Here is an 18,497-nt window from a genome sequence, read left to right as displayed (position 1 = left end):
AACGTAATTGTTTGTTACTGAGAAAAAAGTCTACAGTTTCCTGTGAGATTTTGTGTTAAACATCATCTGCTTATATCAAGAAGCTATGGGCATACTCATGAATTGTATTGATCTTGATATGTGTTGTGTTTCTCATCTACATCACCAGAAGAAACAGGTCAAGGATCCGGAGCTTGGTGAAGAGGAGTTGAAGAAGTTCCAAGAGGTAACTTGATCAAATAAGAAAGTTTCTCCCGAAGATGAAGATAACCCAAACCCGAGTCAGTCCAACGCCACTACCTTGAGTCGAAGGTCACATCTATGGTGGTGATTTGTTACCTGGTTAAGGAGATGCCCTAGAACAGTATGTCCGGTAAGGTAAATGTATCCAATGTAGAGAAATATTAGGTCTTAACTCTGACGAGATTCAGAAGGTTGAGGGTCTTGGTTATGTGATGTGGAAGTAGGCATGAAAGGATGAATGATAATTGCATCATAAAGAAAAACCAGGTTTAAAGTGCTGAAGAGGTTCAGAAATTTGAGGATCTTGGTTATGTGATATAGAAGGTCAACGATTGTTTGAATCCGGCATTGGCCCTGTTTAACTATGAGGAGAGGGTATGGTTATGTATGATCTGTAGCGGTTTGTGCAACTCTATATGGGAGAAGACCCCAACTATGATCCTTCTGGTGATGTACAGACTGATGGAGCAGATGACTGATTTGATTTCTTATGTTGATTGTGTGGGACTGTAGGTACTTATTGTTATTGTTTGTTTGCTACTTACCCGTTAACTAGATGCATAATTTATGTGTAGATATATTGCATGTGTTAAAGATGAAACATTTTGGTTTAGCAAATCTTTTTATTTATTTTTCGATAGTTAGCTATGGGAAACACTCCACACTTTCCATTTAAAAAGAAACGCCGATGGCCTAGACAAAAGCATCATGTAAATTTAAGTGATATAAAGTTATGCACACCAAGGTTATATTATTGAGAGCCTGACTGGTGTAAAGTGGCTTATAAATTACTTGAAATCTGACAGACTAATGCATAATCTCTGTAAAAGTAGAAGACTAATCAAGGTAGGCCGTTAAACTCTTCCTGTTAAAGAAATGAGCTATCAATATTGTTTGTGCTCGAGTTCACAGTTTGAAATAAATATTCTACATCTTCATAGTTTCATATATTTTAGCTGAGTGATGTTTTTTTATTGTTTGTTTGCTATTTATCAGTTGCAATTTCGAAGAGGAAAAGTTATAAAGTCTCTGTTGCTTAGTTTTATTCTCCAGTGGAATTTTATGCCAGCAATGATTGAGTTTCCCACTCATTGAATCATCTACATTTTACATCAATGGTTTGAAATAATGTTTTAAATATAATTTTATAACAAAATTATAATATATATAAAATATAATTTTTAAAAAAATAAAAGTATATTTATAAATATAATATATATTAGTATTCCTATTATTTCAGTTTAAAATAATTGAATGTTTTTATATTTATATTTATAATTTTTTAAATAGATTTTTTATTCTTCCAGAAGCGCAAATATCAATTGAAACCAATTTTTGAATTTGAGAGGTTACGAGTGATTTGAAAAGATTTATGTGAATAATGCAATTGTAATAAATTTTTTTAAAGGAATAAAACATCATTCTAAGTAAAAAAAAATCTATGATAGCCTTAAAAATGTTATTTTGTCAAATATAGCTTCCAAAGTTCCAAATATAAAATGACCAAAATGTTTCTAACTTTCAAATAAAATTTTTAAAAATAGTTTCAAAAGTATTTTAAAATTTTTAATAAAATTTGATAAATAAAAAAATTGAACTTTTATGCAAATTTTTTATATAAAAAGTTCAAATTTAGAAAAATATAATTCAAAACTAGAAAAAGAATTATGTTTTTATTTATTTTTATTTATATATTTAGATTATAAGAGTTTTTGTCCTTTTTAATGAAATCTATTTTGATCACTTTTTTGAAAGCTTTTTCTTGAAACAAAACTTAAAAATTATCTATGAAAGAATTACCGTAAAATTATATATTATTATATCCAAACCAATTATCCGCGCGTAGCGCGGAGAAAGACTCTAGTTTTATTAATTATTATTTATTAGTCAGCTAGAGTATTGGAATTGAACAAAAAAAAATGTCAGATAGAGTTAAGAGTTCTAAACAACACTTTTTGCAACTTCTTTTTATCTTATTTTTTCTAACATAGTGTTGGTACAAACCGTTTAAACATTTCGTTTGAGCCAAGAACAACATGACAACATTCATTTACAAAAGCTGAAGCAATCTCATCCGTGTCTATTTATTTTCTTCTTTTTATTAGTCTTTGAATCAAGAAAACATTACAATCGCTAATGATACAGTGACATCTTTAGTTTAATTCTACAAAATTCATTTAAAATAAAATAAAATCCTTTTAAAAAAATGCTACCAATACATGTCGGAGAAGGTTACACTCGGTCTTCTTCTTCTGCAGAAGACTCCTTTGACTTCTCAGCTTCGGACCTCTCATTTTCTGAGGTTGCCGTGTCCTCCATCTTCTCATCATCGGGCTCTCTCTGGTCCGACACTTGAGAATCTGATGATGTATGGGTGTGGCTCGTTGGTGCTGGAGGAGGATCCGAGTCCGACACATGGGTGGTCTGACTCATTTCAGACTGCCCCGCACCAACGGGACTGCTCTGAGACTGACTCGTATCTGACCGGCCCGTACCAATAGGACTGCTTTGAGAATGACTGGCAACCACCTGACTGATTTCCTGATTAATATCTGTTTCAGAGTGACTCAATGGTACAGAGACTTGCTGAGACTGGCTCGTTTGCTCTTGCGACTCGCTTGCTTGCTGCTCTCCCGGACTCTCTTGTGTCTCACTCGCTTGCATCTGACTCTCTTGTGTTTCACTCGCTTGCATCTGACTCTCTTGTGTTTCACTCGCTTGCATCTGACTCTCTTGTGTTTCACTCGCTTGCACCTGACTCTCTTGTGTCTCACTCGCTTGCACTTGACTCTCTTGTACTTGACTCTCTTGTGTTTCACTCGCTTGTACTTGACTCGTCTGTGTTCCCTGAGAATCAGGGACAAGTCCAAGAACAGCCAATGTAGATCTACCCAAAAAAAGATAAGAAGAAGATTCATATCTCCTATGATCAGCAAATGGATTTCCACATATCTGAAGAGCTTTTGTTTTAATTAAAAAGAAGAAAAGGGAAAGGCCACCTTGGAAGTGAAGACTGAATATCTGGCTGGCTGGCATGCGCGGCCAGAGGAGCTCTTAAGGCAGAAACTTTAGTCAATGCATTTCCCAGCTGAGTTGGAGGAAGCTGCACAAAAAAATACATTTCAATGATCAAAAACCCTTTCTCTTCTTTCTTGCAACTGACAATTTAAAAAAAAGAGGCATAACGAGAGTATTTTTACATTACAGCTGAGATTCTGATAATCGCATACAAAGCAGATCGTACCTGTAGTAAGACCTTGTATGATTGAGGCTGTGTTGACTGTGCACATTTCAAGAATCCTACCCACAGTTTCGGATATTTCCATATCTGAAGCAGCAATGTACCATATCAAATCATAAGAATGAATCAAGAATGGAGAAACAGAGAGAGAGAGAGAGCATAACGTTCCAAGAACATTACCGACCTGTTTGCTAACGAGACGAGAAAGGATCTCCAGGATGAAGTCGGACTGGTAGAACATTAAGTTGAAGAGATTATTATTTAAGTGAAAATCAAAATTGTGCTTTCAAAAAGAGAGATATGTAATGAGTTTGTTACCAGAGCTGGAAAAGCACCGATAGCTTGTAGAACTGTCCGCATGAATAACATCGGCAGTGGAATTTGCTGGACCTGCAGCCAAAAACTCGCCATTGAGCAAAAAGTATAAATATCTCTGAAAAACAAACTGGGTCAGTTAGATGGAGACTGTTACTGTACCAGTTGATTCAGAACGCCTGCTAAAACCTGTTGAGTGAATGTCTGCCTCTGTGCGAAACAGGTATTGCATGCATCTGTTACCTGATAAGAACACGTTGAGATAGTGTACTTGATTGAAAAAGCAACCTCCGGATTGATGAATTATAGGTAAACAATTGGCGGAGATCTCCTAATTGTTCATCTATTTGCTGCAATTTTATAAAGAAAATTGTCGAGAGATACCTGTTTAAGCGGTATTCCATCTCTCGCTGGGTCAATGCTATGGATAGCAATTAAAACTTCCGATGGAGTAAGCACTGGACCAGACTGAGATGATCCCTGAGAACCAAATTCCAGAGTGAGTGAGAAGATCAACCTTACCTCAGAAGCAAGAAGTACGCAATGAAAATCTACATTTGATACCTGCAGGACACGAGAGAGTGCGACTTGGAATTTCTCCATAGGAAGATTGACCATATGGGGGAAAACACGTAGAACCTGAGAGATAGAGAGAGAGAGAGAGAGAGAGAAAGAGAAAGAGAAAGACAAGTTACAACTTTAGGAGAATAAGAAAACTATAAGCGTCAAATAGAAAGGGGGTAAAAGGTAGGAAAGCAGATTTACATCGTCTCTCGGCAGGAACGGCAATATTGGGAAAATAATTTCTACATCCTGCAGTTCCCATCAAAAATTCAAAACACAAGGATTACAAAAATTTAAGGAACACTTAGTAAGGAGTTTTCAATGGAACATTCCATCGTCTTCACCTTTATTCTTGTATCAAACAACTTTCTTATAGTGTGTATCAACTCTGAAGAAGGCTTAGCCCCCTCAGTAAGGGTTTGAAGGACCTGTCATCAAGAAGAAACAATTAAGGGAATATTATAACTACTAACAATTATTGAAAGCCTTTTTCACCTATTTAAATCATAAACGACAGAGTTAAGAAGAAAAAGATGAAAACCTGCATTAGAAGGTTCTCACTTCCACTCGGCGGGTCTGCTATAATTTTAAGAAGCTCAGATGATGAGCCCATAGTACGAACTAGTATTGGGATTTGACGATGGATAGCCTACGTATATAATCAGTGTGGATAAGTAACAGACAATACTAATTTGAGAAAAGCATGCTCCAGTCTTACCTGCTTAACAGGATCTGATGCATCTTTGTAAATGCTGAACACATGGACAAAAAGGGCGTGCTTCTGAAAATAAAATAGTATGCATAGGAATCAAAACTTTTAGCAAAATCTAGCTGCAGGCTTAAAGGCTAGAATTGTCATTCAGTAGAAGAAAGGTACAAAAATCACAAGACCTTGGTACATAGTGCAAAATAGAGTGACAAGCAGCGTTGGGCTTCGGTTACTGAAGTTGCTGATGTTGCTTCTGAGGACGGTTCCATTCCCGCACCGATCACCGGCTGTTCCGAGTCAGATATTTCTTATGAGCGCAGCATACATAACTCCCAAAAAAAATAATTAGCTTTCATGTATGAACAAGTACCTTTACACAATCATTGCTCAATGTTTCAGCACCTCCTTTCTCTGAAGAAATGCAACTCACTACGGAAAATAGCTTGTCCTTTGCAAAGTCCTCAATCTGTTGTGTAATGAATGATAAAGAATAGAGCTTGTTTGCCACCTGTATAGTATGAAACCCACAATTATTAAAGTGGTAACACATCAACAGAGGAATACACTACATCTCAGGGTTTTGGTTACACATACCAGGCGGATTGCTTTCATGCGAATCTCTTCCAAGTGATGAACAGCACTCTTTCATTCAACAAAATAGAGGAAACGGGAATAAAATTTAACGAGAGCCATAAAGAAGAAGAATAACACACTTGGCGAACACAAGATCGCAAATACATATAGGAAAACCCACAAACACAATGCATGTATAACAAAATCCACTGAAACCTGAATGATGAAAATGTTGGCTGCGCCAAAGAGAAAAGGAATCAGCAAAGAGGTGAGATAGAAGAGACCTGCAAAGCGATCTTCAGGCACTCATTCCGGATTCCAGGTCTCGTTAAAATCAGACTCCAAACAGCACTGAGACCTTGAGTAACACGGTCTCCGCTAGGTAAGTCCTTTTCAACCTTGTCACCACTTTCAGGACAGCAAAACGATTCCAACAACTTCAGAACTGATTTCGGCAGAAATGGAGAATCTCCGAGCAATTTACTTAATGATTTATCAGACGGTGGAAAAGAATCTCTAAGTGCTTCAGCCTAGAAGGTAAAGAAATGTTTCTGAGAAATTCCTAAGTAAAAAAGTCAATTAAGATTGTAAAAAAAAAAGAATACTTACCACAGCCACCAAGAAACTTTCATATGCAGACGCAGCAGTAGTTGACGAGAAGAAATCTTGTTCTGCTTCTGCCTCCCCGTATAGCCTGTAGAGTACCCGCACAGTCAACTCATGTCCCTGAAAACATAAGTGACAATGATCAGATAAAAAGGCTTTTGAATCAAGTGGGGATGTCATTCAACATTTTAAAGACTAAGATATAGCAGAGTCGAGCCAGGATGAGAGCCCATAATATTAGAAACTCTCCCAGGATACAATCCGAGAGTCAAATCGAAAACCACCAAAATTGGGGCTTTCGATGCCACCAAAATAACAAAAGCATGTACAAAAATATAAAGGATTCACCGATAAAATTGTTCATCTTTACAGACAGGAAAACAAACTCTCACCTCATGACTCAAATAATCAGAGAGAATGTGTTCCTGTAACATTTTCCAAGGGTCCAACTCTGAAGGAAACTGCAAAAATAGCAAATGTGACAATCAATTACTATGAGACAGAATGCCATCAAACTTTAAATGATTATCTCATATTGGTAGCAACTACGACGTATTTAACACGTCTAAAACAGGAAAGCATCATAGAAATCAAACAACAAAAGAATCACTTTCTGTAAGAACATTAGAGTTGAGGCAAGAATCATGCAGAGGCCGATAAGTCTATATAAAATCACACAAAAGAAAATTTTCTGCAGAGTAATAAATCATAAGATGAACTAAGAGAGAGCTAGAAGAGACATCTTCTCAGAACGCTTACAGGAGTCAAAAAGACATGTGAAAAGATAGTTTAAATAATGACCTCAACTCCCAAGTGAGCAAGAAGAGAAAAGCGAAGTTGTGAGCCACCAGACATTGATACTTGTTTATATGCTTCAACAATGCGCAAAAACACCAGCTTCTGCAAACTGTCTTTCTCTTCATCAGAAAGGTTGACAACAGGTGCTGATATCTTAGGCAAGACAAACTGAGGCGCAGAAGCAAGTGAAGTTGCCGTTGAGGAAACCAAGATGTTAGAACCTATGCCAGTCGCCTTTGGACTAAACTCCTCCGACTTATCCACTGACGCTGATGGAATCACAGCGACTAGAAGTTCTCCACTGACAGTCACATCTTGGTTCTTGCTGGCGGCCTCCACATTTGTAGAACCCAATACAGAAGTAACAGGGGCTTCTGATAACACATAACGTTGAGCAGAAGAATCTAGTCCAGGTATACCACTTTCTATATTCCCTCTGTAATCCACATTTGGCGGAAGCTCAATACTGCCCTCTTCATTTACTGAAGAGGCTGATAGGCCACTTGCAAGAACTGCATCTACAGCCGGAAATATCTGCTGGTCCACATGATTCACACAGAGTTCTTCACCTTCCTGCCATTGGTGAGATTTAAATGTACAATACAATCTTAAAAACTAGGAAGTAAAATAAGGAAGAAATGACGCAATAAAATAATAACACATAAATAATTTCAATCGAGTAAAGAACACCCATACATTTTCCGTTTTCGCTGTGTGAGGATTTATCAGGGCAGCAACTGGTGGGAATGCAGTTGACAGTGAAAGAACACCAGCCACAAATGATGGTGGATATTTATTTTGTGCATCACTGCCAACTATAGACATGTTCATCACCAGCTCATCGGTGCCATCAGCATAAGAGGAACCATTTAGTAGAATATTATGCATATTAGCCATCACAACATCTGCCAGCAAATCCGCAGAAATACTTGAAATAAGGATCTCTAGAGATCCAATTGCTTTTTCACCCTGGGCAACCAATGCTCCAAACATAGCAACCAGTTGCTGAACAGGTCCAGTATCACTCACTCTGCTATTACTTGGTCCAGTTGAAGTAGAAGTAACCAGAGGTAGAGAGCCAACACTGTTACCATTTAATCCTTCAGTAGATTCTCCTGACACAGAAGGTGTTATTCTTGATCGTTTTCCAGTCAAAGCATCTCCATTCAGATCAATACTGTATTCTGATCCAGATCTTTTCCTACCAAAGTTACTTTCCGCAGCAACAGAACTTGCATAGAGAGAATTATCTTCCACTGATACCTGAAACAAATAATTTTTGGATTTTAGTGTCCGTATCTAAAATACATAACCGAAAATGAAGACGCATGCACACAACCATAAACATCTAGATTCAGTTATAGATGGAAAGAGGAACAAACTACCTTCGTATCCTCTACACTGTCTTTGTCTTGAATGCTTCCGTTAGTTGTGTAAAACAGATCTTCAGCTTTCTCAGCCCGACTGCCACCTTCTATCTCTTTCAGAGCCCCGATCAACCGGTCCTTCCACTGGAACAAAATCGAGCATAGGGATCAAAAATAATTGAAAACAACTCCATGGAGAACATACTCTCAACATATACAAGAATGGTTAAACCACAATTAACTAATTAGTAATCATAGGATAGTAAGTAAGCCAGGTCAGCAAAACACACATGATCCAAACATCCGAGCACATTAGCTAAAAATCTACAGAAAACCTTTGGCAAGATCAAATACAAAGCATTGGACAATGTTCGTTTAGTTGCAGTGACAATGTATATAAATCCTTAAAGGTGACTTAAGGAAAACAATACCGGTGCAGCAGCCGGATGTGTACATTCCAAGCAGGAGAGAAATACAGTCTTGAGGGCAAGATTTGCTGCTGCTGCATGCACTCCTTTGAGAAAGCTTGGGGCATCCAAGCTCAGTAGAACAGGCAGGATTCGTCCACAAAATGCAGGACGTTTCTTTGCAACTGATGAAAGACTGTATAAGAAACAGAATCAAATAAAGAGGAACTCTTGAGCCATAAGAGAAGCTTACATGACATCCTGGACCTCCATATATACAATACCAGCAAATTACAAAACACAGCTTTTCCTTAAACACTAGTAACTATGAATGAGCATACTTAAACATTTTACCCCGTTCAAAGTTTTTGATCCATGTTCAGAGATGACAAGATTTTCTAGAAAAAAATGATCCAAAAGAGTCATGGAAAGAAGCATATACATGCCTTCATGAATTTAATAGAACATTTGACATGCACCCTCGGCCGAGCTCCAAAGTGACAGAATAATACCAAATGAACTTGCACAAATAGATGCACTCAACAAAGAAAACTCACCTATTGATAAGAAAAATAATCGTGGAGCTATTGAGAGATTTTGCCGCAGGGTGCCTAAGCTGATCAAGAAGTAAAGCCAATTTCTGGCTGGCCTCAATCGACAAGTCTCCAATATTCAAAACAGGATGCCCCCCACGAAGAATAGATATATTAAAATCTGCTTGAATTCCTGCAGGACAGGTAACTAAATTGGTTTAAGCTACTAGTTTAGTAATAAAAACAAGAAACTTCTTGTTACACGTATTGAGCGAATAGATCGATAAAGAAATTAACCTTGATGAGAAGGAGACTCCAAAGAGACGCTAGGGTCAGGTGTATACAAAAGAATAAGCGCTTCCACAAATTTCATAGCGCATAACTTTACACCACTGTTTACTTGCTAATATACATACAAGTCGCAAGAAAAAAACTGGAATCAGACAAGATTAAAAAGAAATCATGGGGGAGATAGAGAGAGAGAGAAAGCATTTAATTCCCCACCCTGAAAGCCAAAGAGCATACTTCATCCTTGAACTTAAGCATCCATGTCCAGGAAGATTGAAGAAACTCATCCAACTCACTAGAATGCAAACCCTAGAACCAAAAAAGAAGGGATTTACAGACCAAACAGAGGAGTCACATGTGCAGAACAGAGGAAAAAAGAAAAAAAAAGAAGAAGCAACCTGAAGTGCGAATTTTTGGAGGGTGGAACGGAATAAAGCAGATCCAGAAGCGATGACCTGCCTGACCACAGCTGGTGTGTCATCATCTTGGAGAGACTTGATCAAAAGGGGAACTATCTCAGGTAACAATTCCACATAGTTCAAACCAATTTCACCAAGAATCCTGCAATTTTATAAAATAGGTTCAGCGAGGTATCTACATTCCATAAGAGCACGTGTTTGATTATACTATATAGTCCCAGTAGAATCCTAATGAGAATAAGTCAAGAGGAACTTATAGTAGATAATAGTGCGTCATCATACATCTGAAGAATCCAATTGTGATAGTGGAGAAACCTAATTGGAAAAAAGAGGATTACAAAAATCAAAAACGGAGCTTACTCGGCGACAAACTTGCGGACAGCACCGAATTGATCAGAGAGGAGATCGAAGAGGAGAGGAAGAAGCTCTGTGGGGAAAGAAGCGGAGGGATCTCCTTTCAAATTCAGACGCAGATTGCGTAAGCGGTGGAGCTTCGGAGGCAAATCGGTGGCTGATTTGGCGGATCTCGCGAGACCTTGAAGCTTATACGAAGAAGCCATGATGGTTCCCACCATTATGGATCGGTTCGACCAATTGTAGTACTTTGCCTTAGACCTTCGATGCCAAACGTGAAGGATCGATGCACATATCTCTTTCTATTCCGTAGGGTTTTAGAGAGACAGAGAACGATGGAGAAGAAGAAGATTCGCTTTTATTTCTGCTACGAGGAACAATTGTGAACTGCTTTCCTGTTTTCGCGTCTTTCCAAAAAGAGAGAGAGAGAGACGGATATTATAATAATCACACGACGTCGTTCAAGTAATGAAAGAAATTGCGGATAGCATGGGCCGATTAACAGAATGAGCCCATTTCGAATAATTACACATTTAAAGGGCCAGATAAATTAACGGACTTATCACTTTTATCCCCCCGTGTTTTTTGTGGTCCTAGGTGGAGTGGTTCCGGATCATGCAGCAGAGGACATTGAAAAAAAACACAAAAACTTATACAAACACATTGTCATCCCAGATTAACCCCAACCGCGTTACATATTATCTTAGGCTTATAGAGATGCTTGAGACCACAAATTGATATAAGAACTAGAGGCACCAGGAAACCATATTCAATACCAAACTATGAGGACACTTTTGTTAATCAAACCTCATACTAAGAACAGGACAAGCTCAATATCAATGGACCCAAGAATGTCTCATTTTCAAAACAAACAAGAGAGTACATTATTATTCTTATTATTATAACTGACAACTTGTTCTTGCAAATAGAAGAAGTCGATTACAATCACTAACCAAAGATTATAAGAGAAAAAAAAACACAAAGCGGATACAAACTACTCATCAAATATCATCTTTTTTCTTTTGTTTTCTGGACATCACTGCAAAATGGTCTGAAAAACCATTCTCGTCCGAAATTTCACCTTCTTGTTTGTTCGGTTTCTTTTCACTCGGAGCGATTAGCGAACCTCTCAACCTTCTCATCATTGAGATTAATCCCAACCATAGCCTCTCCAAGCCCACAGCTCACCTCCACCAGCATCTCCGGGTCACTATAATGAGTCACCGCCTGAACAATCGCACGCGCCCTACGCGCCGGATCCCCGCTCTTAAAAATCCCCGACCCCACAAACACCCCGTCGCATCCAAGCTGCATCATCAGCGCCGCGTCCGCCGGAGTAGCCACCCCACCGGCCGCGAACTGAACAACAGGAAGCCTCCCGAGCTGCTTCGTCTGCATCACCAAATCATAAGGAGCCGCGATCTTCTTAGCGAAGCTAAACACCTCGTCATCATCCATGTTCCTCAAAACCCTAACGTCACCCATCACGGACCTCACGTGCCTAACCGCCTCGACAATATTCCCCGTCCCCGCCTCCCCTTTCGTCCTAATCATCGCCGCCCCTTCCCGTATCCTCCTCAGCGCCTCCCCGAGGTTCCGGCACCCGCAGACGAAAGGGACGCGGAAGTTGTGCTTGTTGATGTGGTGGTCCTCGTCGGCGAGGGTCAGCACCTCGCTCTCGTCCACGTAGTCGATCCCGATCGCCTCGAGGATCTGCGCCTCCACGAAGTGCCCGATCCTGGCTTTGGCCATGACCGGGATGGTGACGGCGCGCTTGATGTCCTTGATCATCTGGGGGTCGCTCATCCGAGCGACGCCGCCCTGTGCGCGGATGTCGGCGGGGACGCGCTCCAGGGCCATGACGGCGCAGGCGCCGGCCTCCTCCGCGATGCGAGCCTGGTCGGCGTTGACGACGTCCATGATGACTCCGCCGCGGAGCATCTGGGCTAGGCCGACCTTGACGGAGAAGGGAGATTTCTTCGCCTCCGTTATCGCTGCACCGTTACCGTACACAGCCACGACGCCTGTTCCTTCCATTATCGGAATCAATGAGAGATAGAGAGAGAGAGAGAGAGAGGAAATGGAAGAAGATTTGATGATTGGTGAAATCGATTTCTGGCCCATCCTCGCCTATCTTGGACTCTGCTTTATACTGAAAAAGCTTGTGATAAAACCCAAAAATAAATAAATATTATATATAGTCCCATTTTCATTGGCTATGATCGGGCGGTCCAGATTAACAACACGCGACTTCGATTTTCGGGTTAACACACATGTTTAGTGGACTGCAACTAAATTAGAAATTAAATAATTCAAAGATAGTTGTCCGAATTTGGATTTGTCTATCACTGGTAAATGCGTTGCTAACGGGCGAATATGTAATGTAATCAAACACATCTTTTACATCTATCTTATTAAAACAGAAACATTATGTTGGACCTAACATTTATTTTGTAAGTTTTTAAATTAAATACAACTTTATACTTTATATTTAAACATACATTAAGTCACTAATGTTCCTTTCTTTATACTACTATCCATGTTTCCAAACAATATACTTATTTCTTTATACTACTATCAATGTTTCCAAACAATATATTTTTTATACTACTATCAACGTTTCCAAATAATACAATAATTAATCTTAGTTATTTTGTATCTATCATTTTCTCTTTAAAATTTTGTAGAAACGTCATAATTTCGTAAATTACAAAATAGTGAACTTTAAAATTTTGATTATAAGATTACAAATTATGAAACTATTATAATTTAAATCCAATTAGATTACATATCGGTCATCCATCAGTTCAATCGGTTAGTCTCGGGTTTTAGTGATTTTTTAATATGAATATTTTAAAAACATAAATTGAATTGTCAGATCTCCGGATTAACAGGTATAATCACAATCGGGTTGAATTTAAAAATACTGATTTAAATGCAAAAATATTTTAAATACACACTCTTTAAAAATTACCAAATTATTTGTTAAATTATTAGTAAAAATTTTTATCGTAAAATATTCTGCGCTTCAAAAATGCGGATCAAAATCTAGTCATGTTTAAATTGCACTTCTTACCCACCAACCTTCTTGTAACATTATATTTTAGTTATAGTGACAGTAGAGTTTGATAATTAGTCACGTCGTTTTAGCTAAATATTAACATTCGACTATGTTATACACAGACAAACAAATTGTTTGAATAACATACAAACTATGGCTTCGATTGGGGATTAGGCTGTTGAATCTTTCTGTAATATTAAAGCATTCACGATTACTATTTATCTAATCAGGCTTTTAAGACTTTTTGTACTTTCTCTATAGTCCCTTTAAGTATTTTTCTTCTCTTGTGTTACTCCTTTAGTGTTTTACTTTTTTCAGAAAACAGTAATTTATGGCACTTTAGACATTTTTGTAAAGCCATGTTTAATTTTTAAAGTCTAAGGTTCTAATTGTTTAGGACTTCTACTATTGAAACTGTAGGGTGTTAAAACTTACAAACTGTGACTTAAAATAAAGTTAAACCCATGGTTTTCTTGCTTTAGAAAAAAATTGTCCCATTGAAAGTAAAAACAAAAACAGGATGGAAGTATTTCTAGAAAGATTTTGGGGAGTTTAAACACTTTGAAAGCAAAAAGAAAAACTTGATCGGTAAAAAAGTGATTTTGAAGACTTTTAATCTAACTTAAAGTCTTAAAAGTTCTAAAAACCTATTTGTCAATCGGAACCTAAATCTCTACAGCAATTATTTTTTTAAAGTTTATAGCCTCTATATTTACTCCCGGTTGGGGCCTATGATGATTTACGATGAATTATTGCAATAACTCAGTAATGTATGAACTTTGAATTAGTCTAAGACATTTTTACTCATTTGGTAACAAATCCAAATTGTTTCTCTATCTTTTTGTTAAACAAGAGATGTTCAAGTCGAATACCGGATAATCATATATAGATCAGTCACCGGCGACATATAAGTCTAGTTGTTCTATGTGGAAATTAGAAACTCATACTATCTAACCATACATGAAGTTAACAATTTCGCAATAAAGAAAACTCGATTTCTGATTTGGATCAACATAGCGACTTATCATCCAATAAAAGATAACTAAACTGGTACAATGTAGTTAGTTATAATTTAGTTTTACAAATGCATTTATATTACAGGAGAAAATCATCTGTCACCAAGAAATGTAACTGGACCTCGTAGAAACCACGACTGCAGCTCTAGTCCCCATTAACTGTTGCATAAAAAGACAACGAGAGGAGGAGGAAAATTGACAGAAAATGACTTGCACGCTTTTAAAAATATTGATGGAGAGCATCTTTTCTTCACAACATCTTTAAACTTCTTTGCTTGAACAATCGGTAGCCAAGTAAACCATTTATATTTCTGTAACCTTGTAATTGAAAAAAAATTATAAATATCAGAGAAATAGCTGCTTGCGATAATAGAAAAATAAACAAACAGGCGGCTGGGGATGAAAAGGAAGGGCCGCCTCTCGTTTGCAATCAGTAGATATTTCCACTCACTCGACCCTGTGGCCCAACACTGCCAACTTGGTCCTGTGACTACTTGACTGAAAGCAATAATGACCAATTACATAAAGTCCAAAACAATACTTGACTCCTTTTTTATTTTTATAACAGGCTTTCAAAAATTTCATTAATTCCTTTCTTGAACTCGGTCTCGATAATAATACAATGGCAAATGGTAGCTGAAGATTAGTACTAGAACAAATCATAGTATAATAACTAAAGAATCCACTTTAAAAAGAATCAAATCAATAAAAGATGAAACCAAATATACACACAACAAAGAAACAGTATCTAGGAGCAACAATCAAGGCACACAACCAACCCATTCTCGTTACACAACAAACACTGAACCCTAGACCCATCGCTAGAGACAATCCGTCGGCTACCTCTGCATCCATCACACACCAAAAACCTAAACCCATCGCACCTCCCGCAAGGTGTATTATCTCCAGCGACGACTGGAACCCCATCAAACAAACCCCTGAACTTACCTTGCTCGTGCAGACCCAACACCCTCTGAGCTCCCCCGATGCACCTTCCCTTCACGAACAGCACCGGAGGCAAAACAACCTCCCCTGAAACCCTCCGAAGCTCCTCCCTGTAGCGCACGTGCATCGACACGTCCCTCTCGTAGTACTTGACTTTAAAGCTGTCGAGCAGGAAGCGGATCATGTTGCAGTCGTCGAACGTCTTCCTGATTCCCCTGAGAGTTGTTGTGTAGAATACAACTGACTCTTCTCCTCCAGGTGGACACCGTTCCTCGAATCCCAATAACGGCTCTTCTTCACCTCTATCATCGTCCTGTTCATCGGAGGGAAAGAGGATAATGTTGTCGTCTTCTTCATCATCATCGTGGAGATTGGGTTCTGTGGATAAATCGTTGATTCTCCTGAAGCACCCCACAGCTAATTCGAACGCTTCGAGCAGCTTCGGATCGAAAAGCGTGGTCGAATTCAACTCAGGTCTTCTAAATCCACACCCCATACCTCTTTTATCAGATCCGCAAGTAACCGCCGGTTTACTATCTCTCGGAATCTTGTTAACCGGTGGAAGGATATTCTCCTCGTTTCCAGACGCTGCTGCTTCTTCTTCTTTACTCTCCTCGTTTTCCACGTGTTCAAGTCTCTGAGGGGCTTTCCAGATAGAAGCTGATGTGATCTGGGGAATAGGATTAGATATCTTCGGAATAAACTCATCGGCAGCTGAAAGGACCTGCAGAATCCGATCCTGATTCAGATACTCCCCCGCAGCTCTGATCGATTTCAGCTTCTTTGCGAACTTCATCCTCGACGACTTCATCTCCTGGGATGAGATCTGTTAACTATCGCTGGTGATAAGATCGACAAAATAGGTTAAAAAGAAAAAAAAGTGAAGAAGAAGAAGCAGAGTGATGATGATAATAATGATTCAATTTTAATCCTTAACGGCTAGAAAAGACGGTCGCTACTTTTTTTTCGGGGGAAAACAAAACGAAAGAGACGGATACAGTACGGTTAGGTGCACTGAGACTTTGTGTTACAAACCACATGGAAAGGGCCACGTTGGTATCTGATTTAACCGCAACTTTCAAAGAGGGCCTCTTCCCCTAATATATCAATCTCATCAGTGTGGTGGACATTTTTGTTGTTATGTATGCAAAAACGAATTGAGAAAGAATAAAAAAAAACCCCTAAAAGCTCTTCAAAACCAAAATGATTACAAACCCACCAAAGAGGTTGTTCAAGTCACTGAGTTAGTACACAGACAGAAGAAACACACAGCTTTCAAGTCATATCTTTTGCTGCTCCACGCTCTAGTATTTTTCTTTCTCCTACGGGGTTTTACTACTTCTCTACAAGCATAACATCCAAACCTCTTCTTTCTTCCAAACACTTTTAATCGTTTGTCCCTCGAGTTGACTAGACGGGCACACGCTTGCCCCTGTACTTGTCAAAGAACTGTTGCATCAAAGCCAATCAACAAAACATTAATCAATATAATAAGCGGAATATGCAACAGAACTGATAGAAACTTAGGAAAACACTAAGCCTAGAACTAACTCAAGATCATCCGAAACAGTTGAATAAGTTTTCTATTTTTTTTTTGCAAATAATTGGGAAACATACGGATCTGATATATGGTAGCTGAATGATCCAACCGAGAACAGGTATCTTTTGTACGAAAACAGCCAAGGTTGGCCAGAAGCCGCTGCAATATGCAAAACATTGTTAGTAAAAAACTCTGTCTATGCAAAACACCAGTAAGAAAGAATATAAGAAGAAGTAAACAAACGAGACCTGAAGAGAACAAAAAAGCCATAGGTCTCTAACATCATTCCAAGGATAGGCCACCCGAGGACAACAAAGAAGAAGCCGGTCCCAAAAGATATGGTTCCCTGAGTGGAGGAAAACACACATAGTTAAAGAGAAAACAACCAGAAAATACTCTAACTAACTAACTCGGATAAGCGAGAAATAGAAACCTTATAGTTCTGACGCTTGGTGAAAAACTGCATGGTAGACTTGAGGCCAATGGTAAGACTAACCCCAGAGATGAAAAGAATCTGAAAAAAAACGCAGCAGAAAAAAAGAAAAAAACTGAGTGCTCAGTAACAGTTGGGGAAAAGAAGCAAGAATAGCAGGGAACTTACATTTCCCATGGCAAGTAAGCCCTTATCGAAGACAAACATGATTCCCAGAAAGGAGAAGAAAACCCCAAATGCTGTCAGCCCTAACCCAATTTCTGTTGCACAACAAAACGATTAAATTGACAAAAAAAAGGGGGCAGCATAAGACATTGAATGATCAACTCTTGCTCTCTAAGTAACATAGCAAATGTAGACATACTTTTCCGGTCATTCATCTCGAAGGACATCATCATTTTGTGGCCTGCTCTGCTTGCTTCTTTCTTCAACCTATCGCTGCCACATGAAAAAAAGACTGAAACTCAGGCAAAAGTAGGGCCATTAGGGTTTACAAATGTGCCCATGGATTGGCCAAGACTCTGATTTTACATAAAGGGGTCCGAAACATTAATAACGTCCGCTTTACAGAATCAAACGAAGATAGCCAGGTTGATTGTTCAATCGAAAATAGTGCACACACACACAAACAATAGACGGAGTAAAGAGGTTCAACTAATACTGTCTATAGCACCGATTATAATGTTAAGATTTCTAAAATAAAAATGCAGAAATTGAAGATCATTAACGGAACGAAATCAAAAAAGGATCGTAGCAATTCACAGATCTAGAAGTAGAGAGAAGGATAAGACCTAAGCACGCAGAGATGTTCCAACCAGGCGAATTTTTTAAGTTGGGATCAATAGCAGATCAGGCGAAGAGAGAAGGAAACCTGATTCGAAGACGAATTGGACGCAGAGAGAGAGAGAAGATAGAGAAAGAGGTCTCACCGATCTCGTTACCGGAAAAGCACCCCCCTGAGGAAAAAAAATTATATATTAGAAACTACCGAAATTACTATAACACCCCCAAGCTCATCTGTCATCAGCGACGGTATTCTCGTAGTTATGATTTTATAGTAGAGGGTGTATGAGTAATTCTGCATATAATACGCAAAAACTCCAGTC

The 18,497-nt window shown here is 38.6% G+C and overlaps 4 protein-coding genes across 7 annotated transcripts; all 4 read right to left on the bottom strand.

Moving 5' to 3' along the window:
- Positions 1-2,282: 2,282 nt before the first annotated feature.
- Positions 2,283-10,812, bottom strand: LOC108842511 (uncharacterized). 4 transcript variants are annotated; one of them, XM_018615445.2, is made up of 28 exons: positions 10,403-10,812; positions 10,022-10,184; positions 9,840-9,932; positions 9,633-9,738; positions 9,360-9,543; positions 8,827-8,998; positions 8,414-8,539; positions 7,725-8,291; positions 7,032-7,601; positions 6,623-6,691; positions 6,234-6,350; positions 5,909-6,154; positions 5,646-5,693; positions 5,422-5,559; positions 5,234-5,338; positions 5,061-5,123; positions 4,884-4,991; positions 4,687-4,770; positions 4,544-4,591; positions 4,343-4,417; positions 4,163-4,258; positions 3,941-4,021; positions 3,782-3,853; positions 3,648-3,692; positions 3,467-3,550; positions 3,222-3,325; positions 3,022-3,109; positions 2,283-2,976 (listed from the first exon to the last, which is right to left on the bottom strand). In XM_018615445.2, the coding sequence occupies exons 1-28, from the start codon at positions 10,615-10,617 to the stop codon at positions 2,455-2,457; spliced, it is 4,389 nt and encodes a 1,462-aa protein (XP_018470947.1). In that variant the 5' UTR covers positions 10,618-10,812; the 3' UTR covers positions 2,283-2,454. The 4 variants fall into 4 exon arrangements, with proteins under 4 accessions (XP_018470947.1, XP_018470944.1, XP_018470946.1 ...); XM_018615442.2 differs by having other exon boundaries at positions 2,283-3,109; XM_018615444.2 differs by having other exon boundaries at positions 2,283-3,109; positions 7,032-7,562.
- A 420-nt stretch (positions 10,813-11,232) lies between these two features.
- LOC108843530 (pyridoxal 5'-phosphate synthase subunit PDX1.3) lies at positions 11,233-12,527 on the bottom strand. The gene has a single exon (XM_018616748.2). It carries the CDS (start codon positions 12,518-12,520, stop codon positions 11,501-11,503), a length of 1,020 nt encoding a protein of 339 aa, XP_018472250.2. The 5' UTR covers positions 12,521-12,527; the 3' UTR covers positions 11,233-11,500.
- A 2,516-nt stretch (positions 12,528-15,043) lies between these two features.
- On the bottom strand, positions 15,044-16,453 carry LOC108843479 (uncharacterized protein At3g28850). Its single transcript, XM_018616688.2, has one exon. The coding sequence runs from the start codon at positions 16,227-16,229 to the stop codon at positions 15,222-15,224; it is 1,008 nt and encodes a 335-aa protein (XP_018472190.2). The 5' UTR covers positions 16,230-16,453; the 3' UTR covers positions 15,044-15,221.
- Positions 16,454-16,584: 131 nt separating this feature from the next.
- On the bottom strand, positions 16,585-18,422 carry LOC108843481 (vesicle transport protein GOT1). The gene is made up of 7 exons (XM_018616692.2): positions 18,263-18,422; positions 17,756-17,829; positions 17,560-17,651; positions 17,392-17,472; positions 17,207-17,304; positions 17,036-17,117; positions 16,585-16,867 (listed from the first exon to the last, which is right to left on the bottom strand). Exons 2-7 carry the CDS (start codon positions 17,787-17,789, stop codon positions 16,829-16,831), a joined length of 426 nt encoding a protein of 141 aa, XP_018472194.1. The 5' UTR covers positions 17,790-17,829; positions 18,263-18,422; the 3' UTR covers positions 16,585-16,828.
- Between the last annotated feature and the right edge of the window lie 75 nt (positions 18,423-18,497).

Source organism: Raphanus sativus, chromosome 2 (assembly GCF_000801105.2).
Source record: "Raphanus sativus cultivar WK10039 chromosome 2, ASM80110v3, whole genome shotgun sequence".
Classification (NCBI taxonomy): domain Eukaryota; kingdom Viridiplantae; phylum Streptophyta; class Magnoliopsida; order Brassicales; family Brassicaceae; genus Raphanus; species Raphanus sativus.
This window is presented reverse-complemented; position numbering and strand designations above follow the sequence as displayed.